General features: G+C 41.8%; 1 protein-coding gene across 2 annotated transcripts; it reads right to left on the reverse strand.

The window, feature by feature from the left end:
- Positions 1-566: 566 nt before the first annotated feature.
- Positions 567-21,944, reverse strand: myofl (myoferlin like). 2 transcript variants are annotated; one of them, XM_085799998.1, is made up of 53 exons: positions 21,556-21,944; positions 21,097-21,152; positions 20,860-20,951; positions 17,836-17,944; positions 16,647-16,743; positions 16,249-16,418; positions 15,749-15,877; positions 15,364-15,426; positions 15,203-15,253; positions 15,010-15,040; positions 14,793-14,908; positions 14,549-14,675; positions 14,345-14,448; positions 14,179-14,247; positions 14,026-14,069; positions 13,854-13,936; positions 13,343-13,467; positions 12,840-12,953; positions 11,506-11,683; positions 11,169-11,293; positions 10,960-11,069; positions 10,060-10,252; positions 9,820-9,975; positions 9,600-9,731; positions 9,328-9,491; positions 8,826-8,940; positions 8,108-8,219; positions 7,875-8,014; positions 7,628-7,792; positions 7,270-7,357; positions 6,972-7,049; positions 6,645-6,826; positions 5,776-5,934; positions 5,586-5,687; positions 5,201-5,362; positions 4,918-5,083; positions 4,766-4,836; positions 4,658-4,672; positions 4,472-4,570; positions 4,076-4,204; positions 3,424-3,579; positions 3,198-3,289; positions 2,928-3,098; positions 2,660-2,808; positions 2,343-2,482; positions 2,166-2,254; positions 1,992-2,087; positions 1,768-1,909; positions 1,555-1,654; positions 1,236-1,429; positions 1,040-1,149; positions 802-949; positions 567-640 (listed from the first exon to the last, which is right to left on the reverse strand). In XM_085799998.1, exons 1-53 carry the CDS (start codon positions 21,641-21,643, stop codon positions 602-604), a joined length of 6,135 nt encoding a protein of 2,044 aa, XP_085656124.1. In that variant the 5' UTR covers positions 21,644-21,944; the 3' UTR covers positions 567-601. The 2 variants fall into 2 exon arrangements, with proteins under 2 accessions (XP_085656124.1, XP_085656125.1); XM_085799999.1 differs by lacking the exon at positions 4,658-4,672.
- Positions 21,945-22,151: the final 207 nt, after the last annotated feature.

Here is a 22,151-nt window from a genome sequence, read left to right on the forward strand (position 1 = left end):
TACCATACTTACATGTTTCCTTTGGCACTGTCTCAAAACAATTTGTGTACTATAGCAACATGTTATTTTTTATCATGTAAACTTAATTTCTGGTCTCAGCTTTACACACACACACACACAGAGCGAGAGAACCAACCTTTTTGTACATTACTTTATTTGATTTGATTTAATCTTTTCTTCTTTTACAGTAGCTATGCCACTCAAGTAGGCTACACATTAGGTATAAAAAAAAATCACAATTTCAATAAGTCACCATAAATGTTTATAAAGCTATTTCATAGTGCTGGTATTTCTGATTTAATGTCAGTGCTATGTTCATACTTCTTTGGATAACTAATTTGTACAATACAATACAAGCAATTTCTTGGCCAGATTGTTTTATTGTTTTCTAAGTTTGATTATAAGAAGGATTACTTGCTTTACAAGACATAGTAATACTGAGGGCACATAAAAAAAAACCACACCAATGATTATGTGAGAAGAAAATGATTAATATCAGGCATATCAGCAGTTACAGTTAGTGCATATTTCTTAGGGACATTAAACAGTGACTAGTACTGAATCTGCTTCAGGAAGGCAGACAGCTTCTCTGCAAAACTCCTTAGGAGAACGGCTTCACAATCTTCATTGAGATGTAATTCTGCAAACAGAAGAACACATTTCAGAGTTGCAGTGAATAAACATTCATGGTGTTTAAAATGCCAACAGTGTCACAATGGCCCAAAGTAATTTATAGCCGTTTTCAGCATTGTTTCGGCAACAATGAAATACAATTTTTGTCAATAAATTGAGTGATCTTACAGGTAGGGAGTAGAACAGGATCCCAAGGAACAAGATCACCAGCAGAAGAAGAATCGCCCCAATGAAAACCCATCTGAATCTGCGCCAAACTATGAACTTCATGGTCTTGCAAGGGTTCGTGAACCAGAAGAATGACGTGTCAGGGCGACTGTTCAGAGGAGACAAACAGCAATATTCTCATTATGTGGCTCCATATCAAAGATATTATAGTCTTGATTTAGAGAGCTATATTTCTCACTTGGGTGGGTCCAGTTTGGGATTCATGTTTGGCTCATCTCTGCCTTTCCCAGCAGGTCTCTCTTCCATCTCCTTCTCCTCCATTATTTCTAAGGTCATCTCCACTTTCCCCTGTGAAATTGTGAAACACATTCTTAAACAGAAACCAGGGAAAAAAAGACCTCTCTTCATGGATTGTCCTGCAGATATGAACATACACCAATCACATGTTTCCCGTCCTGTTCAATCGCACATGGCCACCAGCCTCGCACAGATTTCTGGGAGAAGAGTGAGCTGGATAGTGGTTTTTTGGCGGAGGATGAGCCTGGCATCCCCGGCAACATCTTCAGGCTGCACTTCTCTGGGGTCTTAGCAGGGGGGATCAGATTGAGTAGGTCCAGCTCAACTGAACCTGTGACAGAAACATGGATAGAAAATTAAGATGTGTATATCTGGTACATAGTATATTCATTAAATCAAGCCTTTCACTTTGTTTGGCCATGGAATTAAATGTGCTTAATAACAACACATTTTCACCTAAGTAGTCATCCAAGGAGAATTTGTCATTGTCCCAAACCTGGACGATCAGTTTAGGAGGAATCCTAAATTCAGTTTTGTCCAAATTCCAAAAGTGTTCCTGTAAAAAGACAGACACTTGATTTATATCATTACTTGCCAACACACTATCACAATGAATTGATATAGTTATGAACAACAATTGCTTTGTTCCCAAACCATGAGCTCACTCACTTTCCTGGAGATGACACACAGCTGCTCTGCAGGCAGGTATTCAAACCCAAAGATGAACCTCCAGTTGAAGTTTCCATCACCATCCAAGGATCTGTAGTGGACATCGGTCTTCTGTTTGTCCTCCTCCATTCCTGGCATCCATCTAGGAAACGTGGTTGTGTTTTATCCAGTTTAGCCACTTGTGATTGAAAAATGGTACAAAAAAACTGTTAGAAGATTTTTACCCTTTAACGTAGATGTCACTCATGCTTTCTCCAGTGATGCTTGTTTCGTCCAGAATGACATCAGTTGTGTTCCAAACGATGGCCCGCAAGAAGTACCTGTTTCAAATATACTATTATATTTCGTCCCTCAGAGCATTGTGTTAAAACATGTTAATTTCATGAAGTGTTTCTTACTTCTTGGCTTTGCGCGGCGTGATGTCACATGGAGGCCCGGGCAAACCGAGGTTCTTGGGGAAAATGTCCACCCACATTTGAATCCGCCCCTGCATTTGTGGAAAAGGATGCTACTTTTAGTCAAAGTAACTATCATAAATATTAAAAGAATAAACACAGAGTCATTATTGTTATAACCTGAGACAGGTTGGGTTGGTGGGAGCTACAAAGGGTCCTGGTCTCCACGTGCTCTGGTACCAAGCCCTGGTCTCTGAGGACATGCAGGGCCAGCCTCTCTCTGGTTGGGCCCATGTGTGGATGGATCACAGTGTTTGTCTCTGCAAAGGGTGAGGTATATCACAAATGACTGATGCTTGTTAATATCAAACATACACAACAGCCAAAATGAGAGTGAAATCCAACTTTTTACTGCTAAAATTTGACTTGACCAGACATAACCAGTGAGATTATTGATATGATTAATTCTAGAAATAGTAAATAGGAACAAGCTGTACCAAAATCTTGCAGGTTGTAGAGTTTTCCTGAGAAAGTCAGTGAGGTGCCATCAGCTTCTGTGCGCGGAGGAGGAACGCCCCTCACCTTGGCCACGTTCTGGAGGATCTGAGAAGGCTTCAGCTGGTCTCTCCACTGATTGATCCCTGACCTGCAAGAACATGGCATCAACAGAGCCTTGTCTGTCTCAACTGACCTTAATCACCACATGTAGGTAAGACAGTGCTACAATTTGTAGTAAAACCATTAAAATTCAGTAGATACACTTACACACAGTAAGTCTGTGGCAGGCCACAGCAGGATCTGAAGCGAGACAGGAGCCTGTTCTCCAAATCGATGATGGTCTCTCCCACTTTTTCATCTCTGCTCAGTAAGTCATAATCATACACAGCAATCTTCAGGTCCTTGTCTTGAGGCAGGAAGCAGGAAAGCTCAAACAACCTGGACAAAAATGAAAGACATCATGTGTTTTTTTAATTTATGTTCCCACACAATCTTAAAATGATGTCTTCATAGTTTAACAACAAAAATGGCTCTCACCTGCCAAACTCTGGATTGAGTGTGTTTGGTTTGTAGTTATCTCTGTCATCCAATGTCTTCCTCCCCAATGTGATCTTAACATATGGGTCACACTGAAATGACAAAATGCAAAAAATGTTGACTTAGCTTTGACAGCTTAAAAATCAAGGGCATACAGTATCTGAAATTTAAATGTGATGCAGGGTTTGTCATTGGTTGATCAGTGGTTGCTTCATTTAAAACTCACCATGCCATTTGTGTCTTTAGGCTGCAGGTCAATACAGCGGACAACATATATTCTGACCAGGCACTCCTGAGGTCCGCTCTCAGGAAGCTCTCTGAACTGGCGAGGTGGAGCGGGGACTCCTGGGTCATCGGACAGTGGGTAAATCTTGAATGATCCCTGTGGAAAAGGAAAAGGGACATTGCCTTTATTTTATATTGTGCCTTAATGAATACATTAGAGCCCACTCTGTCACATTGGTCTAAACTTGCCGAGACAAACATAAATCAAGTTTATCATGGTTTTTTAACCCTAACCCTGACACTGACAACAGGATGAAAGCTGGACTTCTACTCCAGAAGTGCAATATATTGTAGCAAATGTCAACATAACACTTTGCAGGCTGTATATATTATAATGTTCATCTTCTGTCATGGAAATACATCTCTTCTCTGAACCCATGAACAAGTGCTAAATCCTGCATATTTTTTTTTGCAGCTGACAAAATAATCAGTGATTTCAATTGAAATTCACAAATTACCCAGCAGAGGGCAGACAAAGGCTGGGAAAAGAAGATGTTAAAAGGTAAAAGCAGCAGTGCTACATAATAGTTTAGGTATAGGCCTACAAACAGACTAAGCAACAGTGACACTTTCACAAAATTTTGCTTCAGTACCTTGAACTCTCCGACCACTGAGGGATCCTCTTCCTCATCTTCAGTCTTTCCACGCTGAAGTTTGAAAGTGCTGCAGAAATCAGTGAGTCCCTGGTACTGTGCAATCTCCTCCAGTTCAGAGTTATACACCTGGAAGCAACATTAACACCATAACACAAACAGGCTACAGAAGGGACATTTCAAATTGCATTTATTGTAATTGTGCACAAAACAAAAAAAGTCTAACTATACTTCATACCCTTTTGGATATCTATACTTCTGCAAACTCTTACCTCCAAAAGAGGACGAGGGAAGTTTGGTCAAAACCACAAAGCACGTAACCCCAGCACAAACTCAAACACAGATTCAATCAAAGGTTTTATGTATTCAAAACATGTTCTGATGACATATCCTCACCTGTAATGTGTCATATCCCTTTTTCAAGTAGGGCCCACACTTCTCCTGCTCTCCAACAGAGGCAAAGAACTTACTCCACCAGTCTACTGCCTCCTCCTCCTGCATAAGGGAGAATAATGTTGAACTGTGTGTCTTTTTAGAGATGCTATCTATCAGTTGACTATCTGGGAAAAGAGGGAATCTCACCTTTTCTGTTTGAAGCTGAAAGGTGGGAAGCAAACAAAGAACACTGATCAATAAAGAAGTAGATGTAAAAACACTTCACAACTTGTGCGACTGCAGTTTGTGTTTTACCTCAGCTTTCACGATTGGTCTCTCATCAATATCAATGACAACATCTCCTTGAGCAGCAGCTATCATGGCCACTGCAAAGTTCATCAAAAAGGACAAATTAGATCCCTGTCACGTGTAGCTGAGTCCTACAGTAGCTGTATGTGTGCACGTACCTCTGGCAGACATGCAGACGTCGTTGTTAATGCGATACGGGTCACAGCGGAACTCGTCCAGGCAGTCGATGGTGCACTGACCGACCACAGGTTTCCTCCCAAAGGGTCGGTGGTCGATCACTTTCAGCACAATAGGAGGCGTGTACATCTCCTCTTTGGGCAGAAGCTAGGGAACACGGACAATAATCCACATCAACAAACCTGCATGTTTACCGGTGCCTAAGTATTTGGAATAGGACTAGAGGACTAACACTCTAGCTGCAGAGACTTTTATGGTTAATACCACTTTGAGCATCAGCACAGATCCGGGGAAGTTCGGGTTCTTTTTGAAGTTCTTGATCACGGCCGTCTGGACGATCTCACCACCACATTCCACTATGAGACTGGGAGAGGACACCGAAGCCAACTGGTAGGTCTTCATGTTCCTCAAACCCCAAGTCAAGACCTGGTGTCAAATAAACATGTAATAGTCACATGAACCTGCAGTACTAGCGTATTCAGATCAAAGGAATAACATTGTGGTGGTAGATAAGTGAAAAGAAGGGAGTGACAGATGAGAAATGCAGCCATAACAGAAATCCTAGGGTTGGGCTGATCTTGTCTGATCTTGTAATGTGTGTCAAGGGGATTTGTGGCATAAGGAGCAGCATGGATTTATTATGGTGTACCTCGATCGCAGTGAGATGCACCACAGGCCTGATTCCCTGGGGGACCATGTAGAGTTTCTCACCCCGTCGAGGAGGCACCAAGGGCAGATCTCCCTCATTGGCCTGTAGGGCAAATCACAGCGTCACCTCCTGCACACAGACTCATTCAGTTAAGTTACAATATGTTCATTTTCTTTAAAGAGTCTCGTACCTTGTCCTTCAGAAGCAGCTCAGCAGCGAGCAGCGCCTCCCCTGCATTGCGTCCGTTTTTGGTGACTGGGAACCACAGCAGCTTCGGGGTGACGGCCACACCGGGGTTCAGTTTGACCACAGGGGGGCAGGTGCAGCGACCCATGGGCTCATCTTTACCCTAGTGAAAGAAGTGCAGATATTCACCGTGAGGCCGTCCTGCCTTTATAACATACAATTTAGTGTAATCCTTGTGATTTGGCAGGGGAAGTTTGGGACCCACATCAACACAACCCCTGTTCTGGCCTCCCTCCACTGGCTTCCTATCCGCTTTAGGGATTGATTTTAAAGTGTTATTAATTGTTTTTAAGATTTTAACTGGTCTAGCAGAACTTATACAAATCCGAAATCCAGCCAGAGATATACGGTCATCCAGTGAGTTGTTGGTGGATGTACCGAGATCAAAATTAAAAACCAAGGGCGATTGCGCTTTCACTGTGGCTGCTCCCAGACTATTGAACAGCTTGCCATTACATGTTAGACATGCAGGATCCATGGAGAGGTTTAAGTGCGCTTTAAAAACACACCTTTTCTCTTTGGCCTTCAGATCCACAGGGACTTCTAATCCTGGCTAGTTTTGTTTAAATATCTATGTGCACTGTTGTTTATGACTACTGTAGCCGTGCACGTATGCGTATGTGTATGTATGCGCATATGTTTGTATATGTACATGTGCTACATGCATTTGTGTGTGAGAATGTGTGATGGTATGCATGTTTTCTTGTTTCTGTCTCTGCTCTGTGAAGCACTTTGGACGACTGTCACAGGTCTTTTAACTGTGTTATATAAATAAAAGTGAACTTGAACTTGAATATTAAACACATTGCATACCACTTGATCACTGTCATACAGCTCCAAGACCACATCAGGAGGGTTACGGGCGATTGTCTGCGGGTCTCCGTAGATTTCAACGTCCTCGAAGATGAGAGTCTGATCCCAGGTGGGGTTTAGAGTGGATCTTATGACTTCTGTGGTCTTACTCATATGTAGGAATGACACATGAGCATAGGGATCTGGAGAAGATCAGGGTATTTATAGTGAGTGAACAAACTGAAATCGAATGGTAGGATGGATGGATCATGAGTAATTCATTCCTCCTGATTGGTAATGTACTTTGTTTGCTGATACTAGGCCTTAAAGTCACTGCTTTGTTTTTACCTGAGAAGCTGTCTTTGTCCATGGCACACAGATTCCTCGCCTGATACACGTACACCCTCAGGTGATAAACGTAAGACCCTGGGGGGGAGATCATTTTTATCAGCATGCCACAATATAATCTCACAGGATACAAACTACGCTGCTCATTAGAGGAGCACATACTTTTCCAACATTTGCAGACTTCGTGATTAAATGTTATCTTGAATTAGGACCAGTCAGGAAGTTTAAAAGAAACAGCATGAAGCCTTTCATCAGTGCCAGTGACCAGGAATTTATTTTATCGGACCCATCTACTCACGGCTAAAGTGGCAGGAAACAGTGGGTGTGTTGGCACCAAACAGTTTGGCTGCATCCATTTTATTGGCCTTCTCGTCAACGTCAACCCCCTGTCAATTAACAAAATGCAGGATGAGGTGCTTGAAGGACAATGTTATGGTAAACATCTGCAAGAATGAAATCTGAAGAGAGAACTGAGACAAAAACTTCCTGAGTTGATTGCCCACATCAGACAGGAACAGGCACATGCACGGGAATAATGAGAGGATATGACTCACATGGCATTAAGTAACTCCTGTTGCCATGGCAATGGTCTCATTGGAGTTAAAAATACAGCATATATTTAGCAATAGTTTTCTGTGGAGTACAGCAAGACTCACTAATTCCCCTTCCAGTTTGAAGATGGCGGAAGCCCCGATGCAGTCTGATGGGATCATCTTTCTCCTCCAGCAGCGGCGGCGGAACGTGTCGGAGGAGCGCTCCTTCCGGTGGAACTTCCAGCCAATCAGGGAGGAGTATTCCCAGCCTTCTCCCTGTTCTCGTCTCTGATGGACAATAACAAGAAAGGTATAAGAACCCCCGTCCATGACATTAAATGATTCTTTTTCTCTTCTACAGCTTTCTTACCTCAGTAGAAGCCACTTTGTCAGAGATCCTCTTCCTCGGTCTTATGAGTCTCTTCCTGCGATGAACGTGGTACATTTTCTCCGCCGCAACCCAGGACTTGGGCTTGTCATCGGGAGGGATGGTCACCCCGTATTCCCAACCTGATGCCCGAAGACACACAGACTGTGTGTGACTAACCTCACTTCAAACATGGACGTTTTTGAAACATATTTCAGCTCTAGTGTTCCTGTTACCTCTCTCATCCACAGCTCTGTTGCTATCAAAGCTCCAGTCGTCCTCCCAGCTCCATCCGGGAGGACAGTCAAACTCTCCAGGGCTGAGAGGGCTCTGGGCCTTTTCTCCATTCTACAAAACAAGAACACTATCATTCATGTATGTCATGTTGCAGAAATATGAGCCTATGATAATAAACACAATTTATATTTGCATTTGTGAGTCTTTAAAACCAACTATCCGATTTTCCTCTCCATCACTATCGACACTTGAGTGAAATATTTGGTTCCTTTAGCTGCTAAATCCTTTCTGTCTAGTCTCTAGCTTTGTCTGTTTGATGTCTGGAGCTGGGCAGGTAGCCTCCAGTGTGTTTATCAGACATCAGCTGCCTGCTCTGTTATGAATGAGAGCAAATCAAAACACCGAGTTGTGAAGGCATGAAAGCAAAACACTGGATGTTTTACTGAGTGAAAAATCCTTATCTCATTGCATATTACTTGTATAGTCCATTAAACATATTCAATATTGCAGCTTTTGCTCAAGCATCACAACCACACAGACACTAAGCCATATTCACATCAATCCAACTACGAAACAATCCATCCGTCCTGAGTACACAACAGCACAAAAGAAGCTGATAACATTATAAATAGACTTAGGCTTTTGCCCTGTTATCTTCAACCACATTTTTCACACAGTGTCCCAAAAGCTAAGTGTGTGTATGAATGCATGTCGTACCACGTCTGTGTATGGCTCTGCAGCAGGCTTCCACTCGCCACCCGGGAAACGTGTTTCATTCTGAAAAACTTCATCAGTGAACTCTGTGTGGCCAGCATCTGCTTCTGTTAACAGGCTGTAAGAAAACACCGCCACAGCACAAAGGTTGGTGAAAGACTTTGGTGACTCAGACAGTAACTATGCAGGACCATGATAAACAGTTAAGAAAGACCGGGGTCCAGGAGCTAAAACTATTTACATGAGTCTCAGCAGTTCATGTAAGCACTTCAGAAGTAGGAGGCATGGAGGGAGTGAGGGAGTGAGGGAAGGTGACCTCTATTAACTCAAACACTGGTTGAAATTCTTTTACATTTCCTGTAATTGTGTTTATAATACGAGTCCACACTGCGGTAGCTCTTATTATGATTATCCACAGTGATAACAGGATGTTTGTATTTGGATTTAGAAAAGCCATAAATCATGAGGGGAGCTGCATGTTTGTGTGTGAGTGTGCCAAACTCACCATCTCTGGGGATCAACGAACCAGTCATCGTCCCATTCCCATCCACGTGGTGGTAGAAAGCGCTCCCGTTTGAGTTTCACTTTTCCAGTCACATCTGAGAACTTATGGCGACCAACCAGTCCGGTGGTTCCCCACTTTCCAAACACCTGCGCCTGGTTTTCGTACTGCGGAAGGAAAACCTCTGTGTTCAGGGACAATCTTCTTCACAAAGCATAGTAAAACAGTGTGGATGTGTTTTTTTTTTTATATGTTTTGTGTAGCTATGTAGATACCATTTCAGCATACACGCTGAAGTTCCCCTCTGAAAAGCTGTTGAACTTCTTCTCATGGGCAGACAGACCGAACCACATGTTGACCCGCAGCTGAACAGGGACCTTCACACCCTTGTTTTTGTCCATGGGGTACTGATCGATGAAAAAGATAACTTTTTAGTCATATAAAATCTATATCATGTGTCACGTGTATGAGCATGTGTGCTGATAAGTCCTCCACCTGCATGAAGATGGTCTGGATCTTTCCACAGTGTTTGCCACAGGCTTGTTCACTGAGGTTGGAGAACAGGATCTGGTTGGCTGGGACTCGGGCGTAAGCAACCCGTTTCTCTCTTCTCAACATCCAGATGACAACATCTGGCATGCTGTTCTGAGGCTGATGGAGACAAAACATCTTCCATTATATAATTAAAGTCACATCTTATCACACCATCAAAATTCTTCTTTTTTTTCCCCTGACCTCTTCTGCCAGCTGCTTGAGTCTTTCCAACCAGTCTTCAATGTCACCAATAGTACTCTTAACATCTGTGGCCTCTTCTCTCATGTGACTGGCCACCTGTCTGATACTGTCGACAGCACCATCACGCAGGTTTTTCATTTGGAGGTCCAGCGCAGTCACATTGGCCTTGCCCTCCACCACTGGAAGCTGGACACTGTCAGAACGGGGGACAAAGTCAAACAACCTGCAAATGTATGTATGTAATTGCTGAAGGCATTTGCAGGCATTTATTTATAATACTGGTCCTACGGGCCACAAATTACACTCCAAACACATGTTTTCTTTCCACTGTTGCAGACAAGCTTGGTGTAATTCACATACTGTGGCCTGAAAGCTGGAGGAGAATGGAGGAGTAGCTACACAGACATCTTGTATGCAATAGTTATGGAGTTCTTTATTGATCAAACCTTTCAATAGTGCCCCACTGGGATCAAATATCATATTAAAAACCCCTGAAATGAGCAATAGGTACCCTTCTAGTACAGATTTGTCTTAAATTGGAGGAGTTTAGGGTGCTCATACAGTAGACCCCTTTCTCCCATACATTTGTATGTAACCCTGTGCCAAATCATCTAAGCCATTAAAATCACCATGACAACCTCTGAGGTGCATGAGGTGTTTTAAATCAGGTCATTAGGGACTTTCAGGCTATATCAGGGTTGTGGTGTTATCACCTACTTCACCGTTAACGGCCCAACACTCACACTGAGGTTAGTTTTGGGTTTTCAGCTGTAGCTTCAACCTTTTCAGCATTGCTTCAGGTAGCATTCAGCTGCTTTCAGCATTCACATGCATTTTCTTCATTTTCTTCAGGAAATGCTCTTTCTAGTTTACATTCTAGCGATTAGGACATGTCTTTACCTGTCAAGATCTTGAATCATTTGGGTGATGAGTTTGAGCCAGATCTCTGCCAGCTGTGTCTCAGACACCTTGGCTAAGATGGCCGTTTTTAAAGATGTAAGGTGGGACTCCTAAAACAAATCACAGACAGATAAAAGGAGATAACATTATTGAATCATACTCTCTGTGTTGATGCACTGGTCTAGGCTGTCACTGTGACTCCTTCTCACCAGTCTCTCAGCGATGGAGAGGAGAATATTGACAGAGTCCAAACGGTGGCTGATGTCTTCCCAGTATGAAGTGAGAATCACCACTGGCTTGGTGTCAGCCCAGGGCAGGTAATGGTAGTGATTACCTGTGGGATGCAAAATAAATATACCCAGTCATTGTAAATATATGGTGTGGTGTTCTCTGCATACTAAAAAGGCTGTGTAGTTACAGTAGAGTTGTAATTATACTGTATATTACCATTTAGATACTGTATGTTGAGTGTAAAAAGTGGGTCAGGGGCCACAAAGAAGGTAAAACACCCTGTTCTTACATGTAATATAATAAACTTTCTCATACCATCAAACACAGCAAAGCTGTACTGGGTGGTGGACGCCAGGGGCTTGCAGGTAGAGTCCAGCTTGTTACCATAGTTACCAATGCTGACTTCGAATTGAATTGGCTCCCCCGGCTCTTCGATCATGCACGCGCTGTGGAACACAGCACAGAGAGAGTACTTCCTCCTCCGCTGGTATTTCTGCACTCAGTTGAAAGAAGAGATTGCAGTGTTAAACGACGGTAAACAAAGGATTATTATTCTTTCTCTTTTTATTAGGAATACACACATGCAGGGACGTGCACTGCACATGACTATAGAGGGGCAGTGGCTCAACATCAGAAAAGGGCAGTACAATGTACAATTTTTTTCAGGCCTTAATATCAAAATAAATGAATAAATCGAGTCATGACTTCTGAACTGGTAGGCTAAGGCTAATATGGTAGGCTACACATCTATACAGTATGTGACAAAACCAAGAAATGACTACTGTGACTGCTACTGTGCATGTTTCAGAACAGCAGCAATATTTACAACAGCAACGTCACAATTACCGGTAACAATATCTGGAAACAAATTAAAATAGCCTAGTCAGTGAAATCAAGCTTGATTCCTCCTGTTGCTGCTGTTGTTCACTACATTCAGGTGATGTTAGACAGAGGACTGAGGGGTCTTAACTCTTAACAAGCAGTGAGCTAAACAAACACAAATGGGCGCTTTTCTGAAATATGACTCGTATTAAGCTCGTTGAATAAGTGGAAGGCGACTTGTCAGAAGGAAGACGAGGGGAAGGAAGGAAGTTATGTTGGTGGATTTATAACTCACAAAGGTTTACAGTAAGTCGCATCTAACACAGGCAGAGTTATCAATGAGGCAGCAGCTTGTACTTCTCTCTTTCTCTTTCTCTCTCTCTCTCTCTCTCTCTCTCTCTCTCTCTCTCTGGACGTGTGAGTGAGGGAGCGCACACCGCGGGGCAGCCCCGCCCCTCAGTGAGAGACAGAGCGGAGCAGCAGCGGACAGAGAGGCTGCGTTACAGTCTATGGTTGGGCTCAACACGTACTCAACATACATACACATACCGTGTATATTACAAGGAAATGCGTACGGTAGATAACCGTGGCATTTTTTTTACAGTGCCGTTGTTTACATCCCATGCACAACAGGAATGTATTTATTTATTAGAAAAAAACAAACATAAAAATGGCACTTTTTAATATGAGGCAAAAAGGGCAGGGGTTCAAGCACCACTTGGGCCCTATGTGTGCACGTGCCTGCACACTTGCACTCTGAATACAAATGAGTACGGTAATATAGGGATCCACCACTAATTACAGTATGACATGTTTGCATTGTGTACCTGTGCCACCAAGATGTCATCACTGCTGATGTCATCAACGTTTTTGTCGATCTTTCCATCCAGCTGAGTGGACAGCTCAACCAGGACCCTCCCCCGGTAGGCGACCCCTTCGCCCTGCAACACATTGAAATGCAAATGTAGACAGGTTCATAAAAGGTAAATATCCTTTTGTCTTGTGTTTCATGGTTTGGAAACCTGTCCCTTAAAAACAAAAAACTATCTGAACCATTGTGATTCATCCGCCATCCCTGTACACGAAACAGTTAAGTCATAAATGATGGCTCCCACCCTCTAAACGCTCAGTTGCAGTTAGGCCGGAGCACTGTTGTCACTTCATACATATGTCCTGTTACATGTCTTGTGCTGTTTTTGTTTTGTGCTGTAAATGTTGAAAAGCTGATTCACTGCAAACATAATTTACCTCAGGGTATAAATAAAGTAACCTTTGACTTTTGACCTTTGACCTGCCTGTATTCACCTCTGAGTTGATGAAGCAGTCTTACCTTGCCAAAGTTAAGTTCCTCATATGGGTCGGGCAGGCCAGTGAATTCTCTTGGACTACCATACAGGTTGACATAGCAAGGTCCAAAAGCTGGAAGAAAGCCAACTTCGGATGTTTCCGTGCTCTCTGTAACACACACACACACACACACACACAGTTTAAAAGCCATCCTGCTCAATTTCAGGGCATACACCGTTTTTGTTTTTTTTCCCCAAAACAGTTAACAATGAACTCAATAGAAAAACTATTACACATTTCACAAAACAGCAAAACCCTGTCAAAGTGAAAACAGATGATGAGACACTGATTACCCATTACACACCACTCCAAACCAAATAGAAAACACAGTGTTGAGGGTGAAATGGGTGAAATGAGATCTCAGACAATTCAGACAATGATATTACTGTATAGGCTACACAAACACAGATATACATACATTTATATACGCATGTATGCAGCATACACATTGAGGCAGAGGCAGCTGCTCACTTCTCAAATCACAACATGATTACCTTCAATCTCTCCGCCAGAGGAAGACATTTTGCTCAGGTTCAAGAACATTGTTCCTATGGCGTCATCTCTGGTGAGACGATCCCTGTCAAGAAAACATTGAAATGTCAAGTACGGCTGTGACCTGACACTCACTTATGGACCTGTGTATGAAAAGACTTTCTTTGCTCTTACCAGTCATACATGGTCAACTTGACGCGCTCACACATGGACGGAAACTAAAGGGGCAGAAATATGTATTAGTTTGTCCTGAAGAAATTGTTTTTGACATAAATAAATCAAGTCCATAAAACACCCCTTCCTGTATGTAACATTCATGCTTTATACCTTAACTTGAAGATTGATAAGTTGATTCCACTCTGGATTCGCATTTTTCTCGATGATTTTGGTGCACAGCTAAAACAAAAAAATATGATTGCAAATCAACAATATTCAACTCATGAGAATTGAAAAAATAAGAAGAAAGAAACATGTTTTATGAAACACAAAATACCTTTTTCCCAGCAAAGCTGACTTCCAAATATGGATCCACCAAGTTTTTCCGGTCTCCATCTCCTCCAAAGACTTGTTTCACAGTTTGAACAAAGGCATCATCCACTGCAACATAAAATAGTTTCTAAGTAGCAGATCATTGAAGGTATTTAACTGCATTACAGTTCAGGGAATGCAGTAATATATGAACTTGTTGCTCCCTTACTCTGTGGCAAATCCTCAGCACGGTAGACTTTAAGGCTGAGAGTGGCCCATCGCATTGTGATACCAGCTGGCACCAAGAGATTGCTTTCTATGTCATCCTGCTCCTCGTTTATCCCTCTTCTGTCAGTCTGTAGGAGATGAGAGGAGAGGACAGGAGAATGTGTCATGTTTTTTTCAATACTGTACTGATCTGTCCTGTGTGTCTAGTAGAGATAATTTGATGGTCACGTAGAAGGTACTCGTACCGGTGGTTCATCTCCAGTGCCAACAACAATTATGCTGACTTTCAGGTAACCTCTGGCCCCTGAGCTGGAGTCGTCAGGGTCACTCAGGAGGAGCCATTTCCTCAATATGGCATGACCTGGACGTGATATAACACCCAACATGTTCAAATACCTAAACATAACATACGCAAACAAATAAAAAGAAAAATCTGTATACATTTGAAATAGAAGGACTGACCTGGTTCATCGTAGATGTAACCGACATCCAACTTGAACAAAAAAGAAAAAGAATTAGATTTTTGGCAAAAGTCAAAACTGTGCAACGACAAGTCACTATTACTGAGTGTTAAATCATTATAGCACGTGAACTGAAAATCCCATCAGCTAAACAAAGCACAGGTAATAATGTAGAAACAACTGAAATGACGTACCTTAAACTCTCCCATTAGACTGTCAGCTCTGAGAGAGAAGGAGTCATAAACCTAAAGAAAAGGCAGAACCACAGCTTCAGAAGGTGCATAAGATATCAACCATTTCAAAAACTCATAGTGAATGAAAATATAATTTGCATTAACAATGACAGTGAACGTACCCGGAGACTAATGCTCTCGTCAAACAGCTCTGAGGGAAGCATGTTAACGTTGTAGAAAAACATCTGAAGGGCATGAGAACAACGGTGAATGACTGTTTCTGCTGTCACTGGATCAGACACACTTGTTTTGTTGATTGTGATTGTGACAAACTTTATAGGACTTACAACTGCTAAAGCTGAGCTGATTATGCTTTGGCAAAAGCTGAGAGAAGGCAATATAGATATGCGGAGAAAGCTGCCAATGAAAGAGAGAAATACCTCAGGAGGTTATTGAAGCTGGTGGGCATTGAGTGGCAAAGAAAGAAACAGTTGAGCAAGGTAAAAAGCACAAGTATACATTTCTTTAAAGAGAGGAAGCACTTTTGCATGGAAATTGACTTATTACCTCATCAAAGAATGGGTTATTTCCTCTTCTAATTCTTGTCCTGTGGGTTTGTCCACATGCATTCACTTTCACTACTGGCTTGATGTTGTTGCCAGGCAGTTGTCGGCCTTCAATAACTCGTACACGGATCTGGATATTGCAAGAAACAGTGAGGAAGCTGTTAGATAATTCATCTGGATGCATTTTAAAAAGGTGTCATTAGTTCGTTTGGGTTGACAAACACCGACTGACTGAGTACACACAAAGCTGCACCTGTTGCTAAAGAAACATACATGTAAAATTGTGAACTTAACGCAGACAACAACAGAAAGGGGTTTCACATGTGGTCAATTCTCTAACATGTGGGATAAATCTTGTGATCCACTGTCTCATCTCAGCCTTGAGTGTGTATTGGCAGTAGTGAAACCTGCTGTCAGGCAGGACATCAATTATAAAAAAGTCCCCTCGAAACTGGCATCCGTGATTGTCCAGGAACGGAGTAATCAAAACTCAAACAATACCTGGAAGTCCTGAGGCTTATTGGCCAGGGCTCTGTGTCTCTTGCGGCTGAGACGGATTGGCTTGCGGTTGGGTTTCCCAGGCTGGTTTGGTAAAGTGGGTGAACCCGAACTCTCACCCTGACCACCTCCGTCCATGTCTGCCTCACCCTCGCCATCTTCATCACTGCCTCCTGTGACAATTATCACAACAACACAATATTCTTAATAAACCAAATATCAGCTGTACTGTTGTCTCAGCCTGAATGCTATGCTATATAAACAGACAAGAAAAATAGGAGCAGCAATTTTACTGTAAAATGACCAACAATAATGGCAGCCAAAACTGCTTTGCATTTTGCACAGATAGTTATCTGTTTCTCTGGGTTAGTGCGTCGTTTGGAGGTTAACTCTCTACTTACCAGCATCCACATGAGACATGTCTCCATCATGCTGATCATTTGGGTTTGGAGTGGTGCCGGCCGGTGGCTCATATCCAATAAGCAAATCAATGGTTGCCTGGAGAAAATAAAAAAGGATGTTTTTCCCAATTAGCATTACCATCTCTATATGTTTGATACAAAAGTATTAGTCATATGATTCAACAAATCTAGTTACTTCCTGCAAACCGATACAAATACTGTATGCAGTGTTGGGGAAGCTACTTTGCAAGCGTAGCTTGTAAAGCTACATGTATTTCAGCCTGGCAGTAGTTTGAACAAATTACATTTCTACCCCTGAAGAAATTAGTTTGTAAAACTACAGCTAAAAAAGTAGCTTTAGTTACTACTTATACTCATTACACTCATTTAACTCAGCGTTAAATAAATCAACATGTGGTGTATGTGAAACAAAATATAATAGCCTACAAAAAAATTCACATGCCAACAGAAATATGCCTCTCAACTCAGTTTTATTTTTTTTAAAGAAGGGTTAGGGTTAAAAAAGCTGACACTTTTGGTCAACATACTGTAGGTTAACCATATGTTGTGTAATTTATAGACATGTTGGGTAATATAAAGAGAAAATGAAAGTCCTAACTTTCTATGTGTACAGCACTTTGACGACTTCGGTCATTTTAAATGAGCTCTATAAATACAATTTGACTTGACTTGACTAACCCAATACCCACTTGTAAATCATAAATGTAAATCAGTCAACAACAAATGTCATAAAAAATACAAAGAGGTAGACATATTCTAGATCAGTGTGTCTTGAACAAGAGGCAGCGTTGGCTTGGCATGTCATGACATGATTCATGCCTTTTTTCAAAGAGAGTTCTGTAACACAATAATGGTAAAATAAATATTATATTATATACCGGTAGGTCTTTTTTTAATTTAAAAAATGTTTCAGGTTATTGGCCAAAATTGTATTTTGTAAATTGAGTACCGGTAGTTACACTACAAAAAATGATCCAAAAAGAAGTTGTAGCAAATTGTAGTTAAGCTATGTAGATCAACTAGACATAGTTTAAGTCTCCTCAGCACTGCAAATACCAGGCGCCGTCTATTACCAGAGCTGAAGTTACCTTATCTGATGTTCCGTAACATAAAATTTTGCAAAAGTGTCAGGGCATGGAATCTGTTTAGGATAATTCAGGTTATTCACCCCGACAGCCTGTTGTTTCTCATTGATCAAGGGCACATTCTTGGATGGGAGGGATTTCACATGACCACTGGCCAAGTCTCTCAGAGAGACTTTTGCAGAGCCAATGAATCTGAAAAGCAAACACACAAAACACTCTTTGGGTCAAACAACAAATCAAACTTTCCAGTTGGAGGGAAACTGTTTGTTTTAAAAGGGCAGCAAGGACCAATGAAGGAGCATGAGGAAACACTAGGGCGGATGATTTGGTTCCAACAGTGACAGTGACAAACTTGTGTGCGTGTTAGGCGCAGTGTTTGTTACTGTACGATATAGCACTAAACGGTTTGACGGTTTTCACTTCCCAATTTCACTTCACATTTCATGACACACTGAGCAACAACACCTACACTGTTACTTTGTGTACCAAACAGTTGTGATGTGGTAACAGTGATTCATAACTCTTGTGGATTGCACCAATTAGGAATTTTCTAAACCATCTCAAACCAAACTTGTAGATCACGCACCCTGAGCTTTAGCTTTGAATAATAGATAGATGGATAATTGTTGCTTGTGCTGTAACACTGATGATGACCCTCTGTTTATAAAGTGTTATCACTTCATCATTTTATCCAATTAGATATGTGATACATTTTGATTTAGTGTCTGTGACCTTTGACCCTTGGCCACCAAATTCTGATCAGTGCATCCCTACTTGGATCCAAGGGACCAAGTGATGTTATCAAGATCAGCCCTCAGTTGCTGGAAATTATTGCTGTAATATTAAACACAAAGGATTTGAGCACAAACAGCTGAGATATCTAAGCTTCATGAATTACACTCCTGGGGGATCTTCTTTTACCTTATTATTCTTTGTTTCATCTCTTGTTGTGGTTACGCGGGTTATTATCTTTTACCAAACACAATCATGACTCACACAATCATGTGAGATCATGACTTTGCAGTTGTATATTTGGAGAAAAATCATTCTACATGAACCATTCATCATGTGCATTGTTTGTTCTTTTATTAGCTCAACACCACAATGACAAATCTTAGTGACAAAATCCACTTTGCCCCGGTTCATTTTGGCGAAAGAGCGATTGTGAGACAACAAAACGTCTTTCAACAGAAAAAATTGGAGACTTTGCACACAGGAAAATAAAAGTGCACAAGAAAAAACTAGGGAGATGGAAACAATTAACATGTACCACAGGCATGTGCTGGGCGCTCTGTGGCCAGCAGGGAGTAAAAATATACTACAGAACTAAGAAGATGCTTACACAAATTCAACACCAGAACAGGCACATTCATATTCATGGTTATGCTCAGCCACTTTTTTTCTTCTCGACATCTATCTAGTTCTCGAAGGTCCTGTGATTACTTTTGATTACACAGAGCTGGAAAACACTGGGCTGTGCTTGAAGAGCAGGACCAGATTTAAAGAAATCTGGAAAGACATTTTACTGTTCCTGTCGCTGCAAAAGCCACATGCAGGGACTGGTCTATAGAGATTAAGATTTGTAGACAAAAACAAACTTGAACTCTGATTTCAAGTACTTGGATCAGCTCCAGTGAATTAAAAGAAACTCAGTGAATATACCAGTGGATGATTTTCCTGGTGCACTGATATGTTTTCCACTGAGTAATGTAGGAACACTAAAAAACCCTTTTTGCTATTCAAACAGAGCAGCTGACTCCACCGGCTGGAGCATCTGGCTCACGTTGATGACACCACAGATTTGATACCCGTGTTGTGTTTTCTCACAATGACTCACATTCCTTTTCTACATTTTCCAACATTGAAAACTTGGTCACAAAGTATTGTTGACATTTCCAACATTCTCCCACCGGATTTAGCTTAGTGCTGTGTATAATCAATTTATTTATCTTTTATTTATAGAGCACTTGTCATACCTCAGGAAACAGCCCAAAGTGCTTTACGTAATGAAACAATAGACAACAAACAATATCCCCCCACATTTACGCTTATACTCACATGCACACATACACTTACATGCGCATTCACACGAATATACTTGAGGAACACTGAGGATAAAGTTCATTCAGGGTTAGCATTACAGGCCGAACTACAATCAGCCACCACAGATGTGCCAATGACAAGCCAGAGCAGGCTTTCTTATTCACCCCAGTCAGGCACTGGAGACAGCGAGCATGGAAAAATATCTAAGTGTGTGCGTGGCTGAGGCAGACACTCCTCCACCCCTGCCCCCACTACCTTGTGTCTACCCCCATTAATTTACACAATACACAAACAGACACTAGAGTGACTTAGTGGAAACATTATGACTTATCCGTGTTTTTGCCTGCACCATAGAAAGACAAAATGACTCAGGCTCATAATATTAAAGAATACCTAACATACTAAAAATCAACTGTGCATTAAGGAGAGTAATAAATAACATACATGGCAGCCAGAGCTACAGTAATCTACTGTGGTGAAGTTAAAATGAAGTAATCTTTCTTTTCCTTTTCAGGCAGCATTCCTCCTGTTAAGAGCCAATATGCTGCTGTGAAGGAGACAAAGCAGCTTCTTCACAGACGCTGCAAGTCTTAACATGGTCGCAGTGACGTTATAACATCGTCTCTGTTCCCACAGAACAGATCATAATAACTGTTTACAGCCACACTGTAGTAATATTATTGCTAGTCGGGCTGCATCTGCTATGACACAAGCATGTCTGTCTTCTCAAAAGTTAAACCTCTGAGGAACAATAAGGTTTTTCCCTTTCAGTCACTACCTGCTCGACAAAGTGTCGCATGTTTTTCAGGAGGGAGGTTTCTGTAATGACATAGTACAATCTCTCAAGGGGGAAGTTATTTCTAATTTAGAGGTCCTCCTCCACAAAAGCAGGAGTGTGTTTTAAAGGCAAATAATTTGTCATACTGAGAGGCCGTCTGAGGGTTGTGCATTCACTCAAAAAAAAAAGAAGATAGAGAGAGAGATGTCATGACCTATGAGGCTTGCCAATACAGATTTTTATCAGAGCATTATGACTTGCACAGATGACAACATCAGACACGTACTTATCTTTGCCGATTGTTTCGTAGTCTTTCACTACTATGTTGATAAATGAGGATGCATCCAAGGAGGAGCCCTTCAGATCAAATTCAAGAACCTGTAATTATGGAAGAGGTGGTTAGGTTACAATCATCCACCTATATACTGTTGTTTTAACCCCAGTGGCAGCTGTCAGGCAAATAGAGAAAACCCACAAAGTTGTAAGTCTTACACATTAAAGCTCACTTTAATCCCCCACTTACTTCATTCCACACAGGATTCAGTTCATTGTCAATTGCTTTGGTTTTCTTCTTTTCACCTGTGAGCACAAAGAAAAACCTATGTTTACTTACTACATTAACTACAATATAAACATTTTTCAGCTCAAAACATAGGAACATCCAATGCAGTGGCATCTCATTAAAATATAATAGAGCCATCTGGCCACAAAAGCTGCTGCTCTCTGGAGAATGCAGTGGGTTATTCTGACCTTATAAGGATGCAGCCTTTTGTCCATGAATCACTAGGGAATCGTGCATAAACTGCTGCTGCATTTATGAGCAAAAGTGATGCCCAAAACATTCAAAACAACAAAAAAGGAGATAATATGATAGAAACTTGAATGCTGACGATCAATATCACTAGAGATGACTTAAAATGGTGCAGTTTCCAGAGTTTTAAAAAAAATCCAAAGGGTTAGTCAACGGTACAGTATATCTCACCTCTGAAGACAACAGCAGCTATTGGATCTGGATTTCCAAGTTTCTTTTTGGGGATCCCGCTGGCAGACTCAACAATGACCCGCAGCATTTTGAGTCCAAAACAGTTCAAACAAGTCCAAATTTATTCATAGACACGAATCATAATCCGTTGAGAGACCAGCAGCTCTCACACAAGAAGGAACTGAAAGTCACAGATGTGTGGAGGGGAGGAGAGGAGAGGAGTGGATACGGGAGAGCAGCCCCGATGAGTCATGGGCATGAACCACACCACCATCACCACCACCCAGCCAGGGAGGTGGCAGCGACTCATCAGGGGTAACCTGGTCGGGATGTCCCACGGTTGTCATTAGCTTTCCAAATGTTCCCCATACTCCATGCAAAAGGCTTGAAAGTTGTAATAAATTGTGCAGGGATCTGAATTGATTCATTCGCCATTCAGGTAAAACCATAGAGGTAAAACCAACACAAGCGGAGTCAGACCACTCTTTATTTAGACTGCAGCGCCCTCCAGTGGCCGTAGTAATTAAGCAGGTGACCCCTCCTGACCTCTCTGTTGCACACACGGACCAGGAAACGTCTGACACTCTGTGGAGTAG

Source organism: Trachurus japonicus, chromosome 15 (genome assembly GCF_045865225.1).
Source record: "Trachurus japonicus isolate A0001 chromosome 15, Traja_1.0".
NCBI classification, from domain to species: domain Eukaryota; kingdom Metazoa; phylum Chordata; class Actinopteri; order Carangiformes; family Carangidae; genus Trachurus; species Trachurus japonicus.

Coding starts and splice junctions, on each gene's coding strand:
- myofl (XM_085799998.1), bottom strand. CDS start 21,643: ATGCTGCGGGTCATTGTTGAGTCTGCCAGCGGGATCCCCAAAAAGAAA. Junction 14,070..14,178: donor TTATCAATCTTCAAGTTAAG/GTATAAAGCATG, acceptor CTGCCCCTTTAG/TTTCCGTCCATGTGTGAGCG. Junction 9,732..9,819: donor TCCAGACCATCTTCATGCAG/GTGGAGGACTTA, acceptor TTCATCGATCAG/TACCCCATGGACAAAAACAA.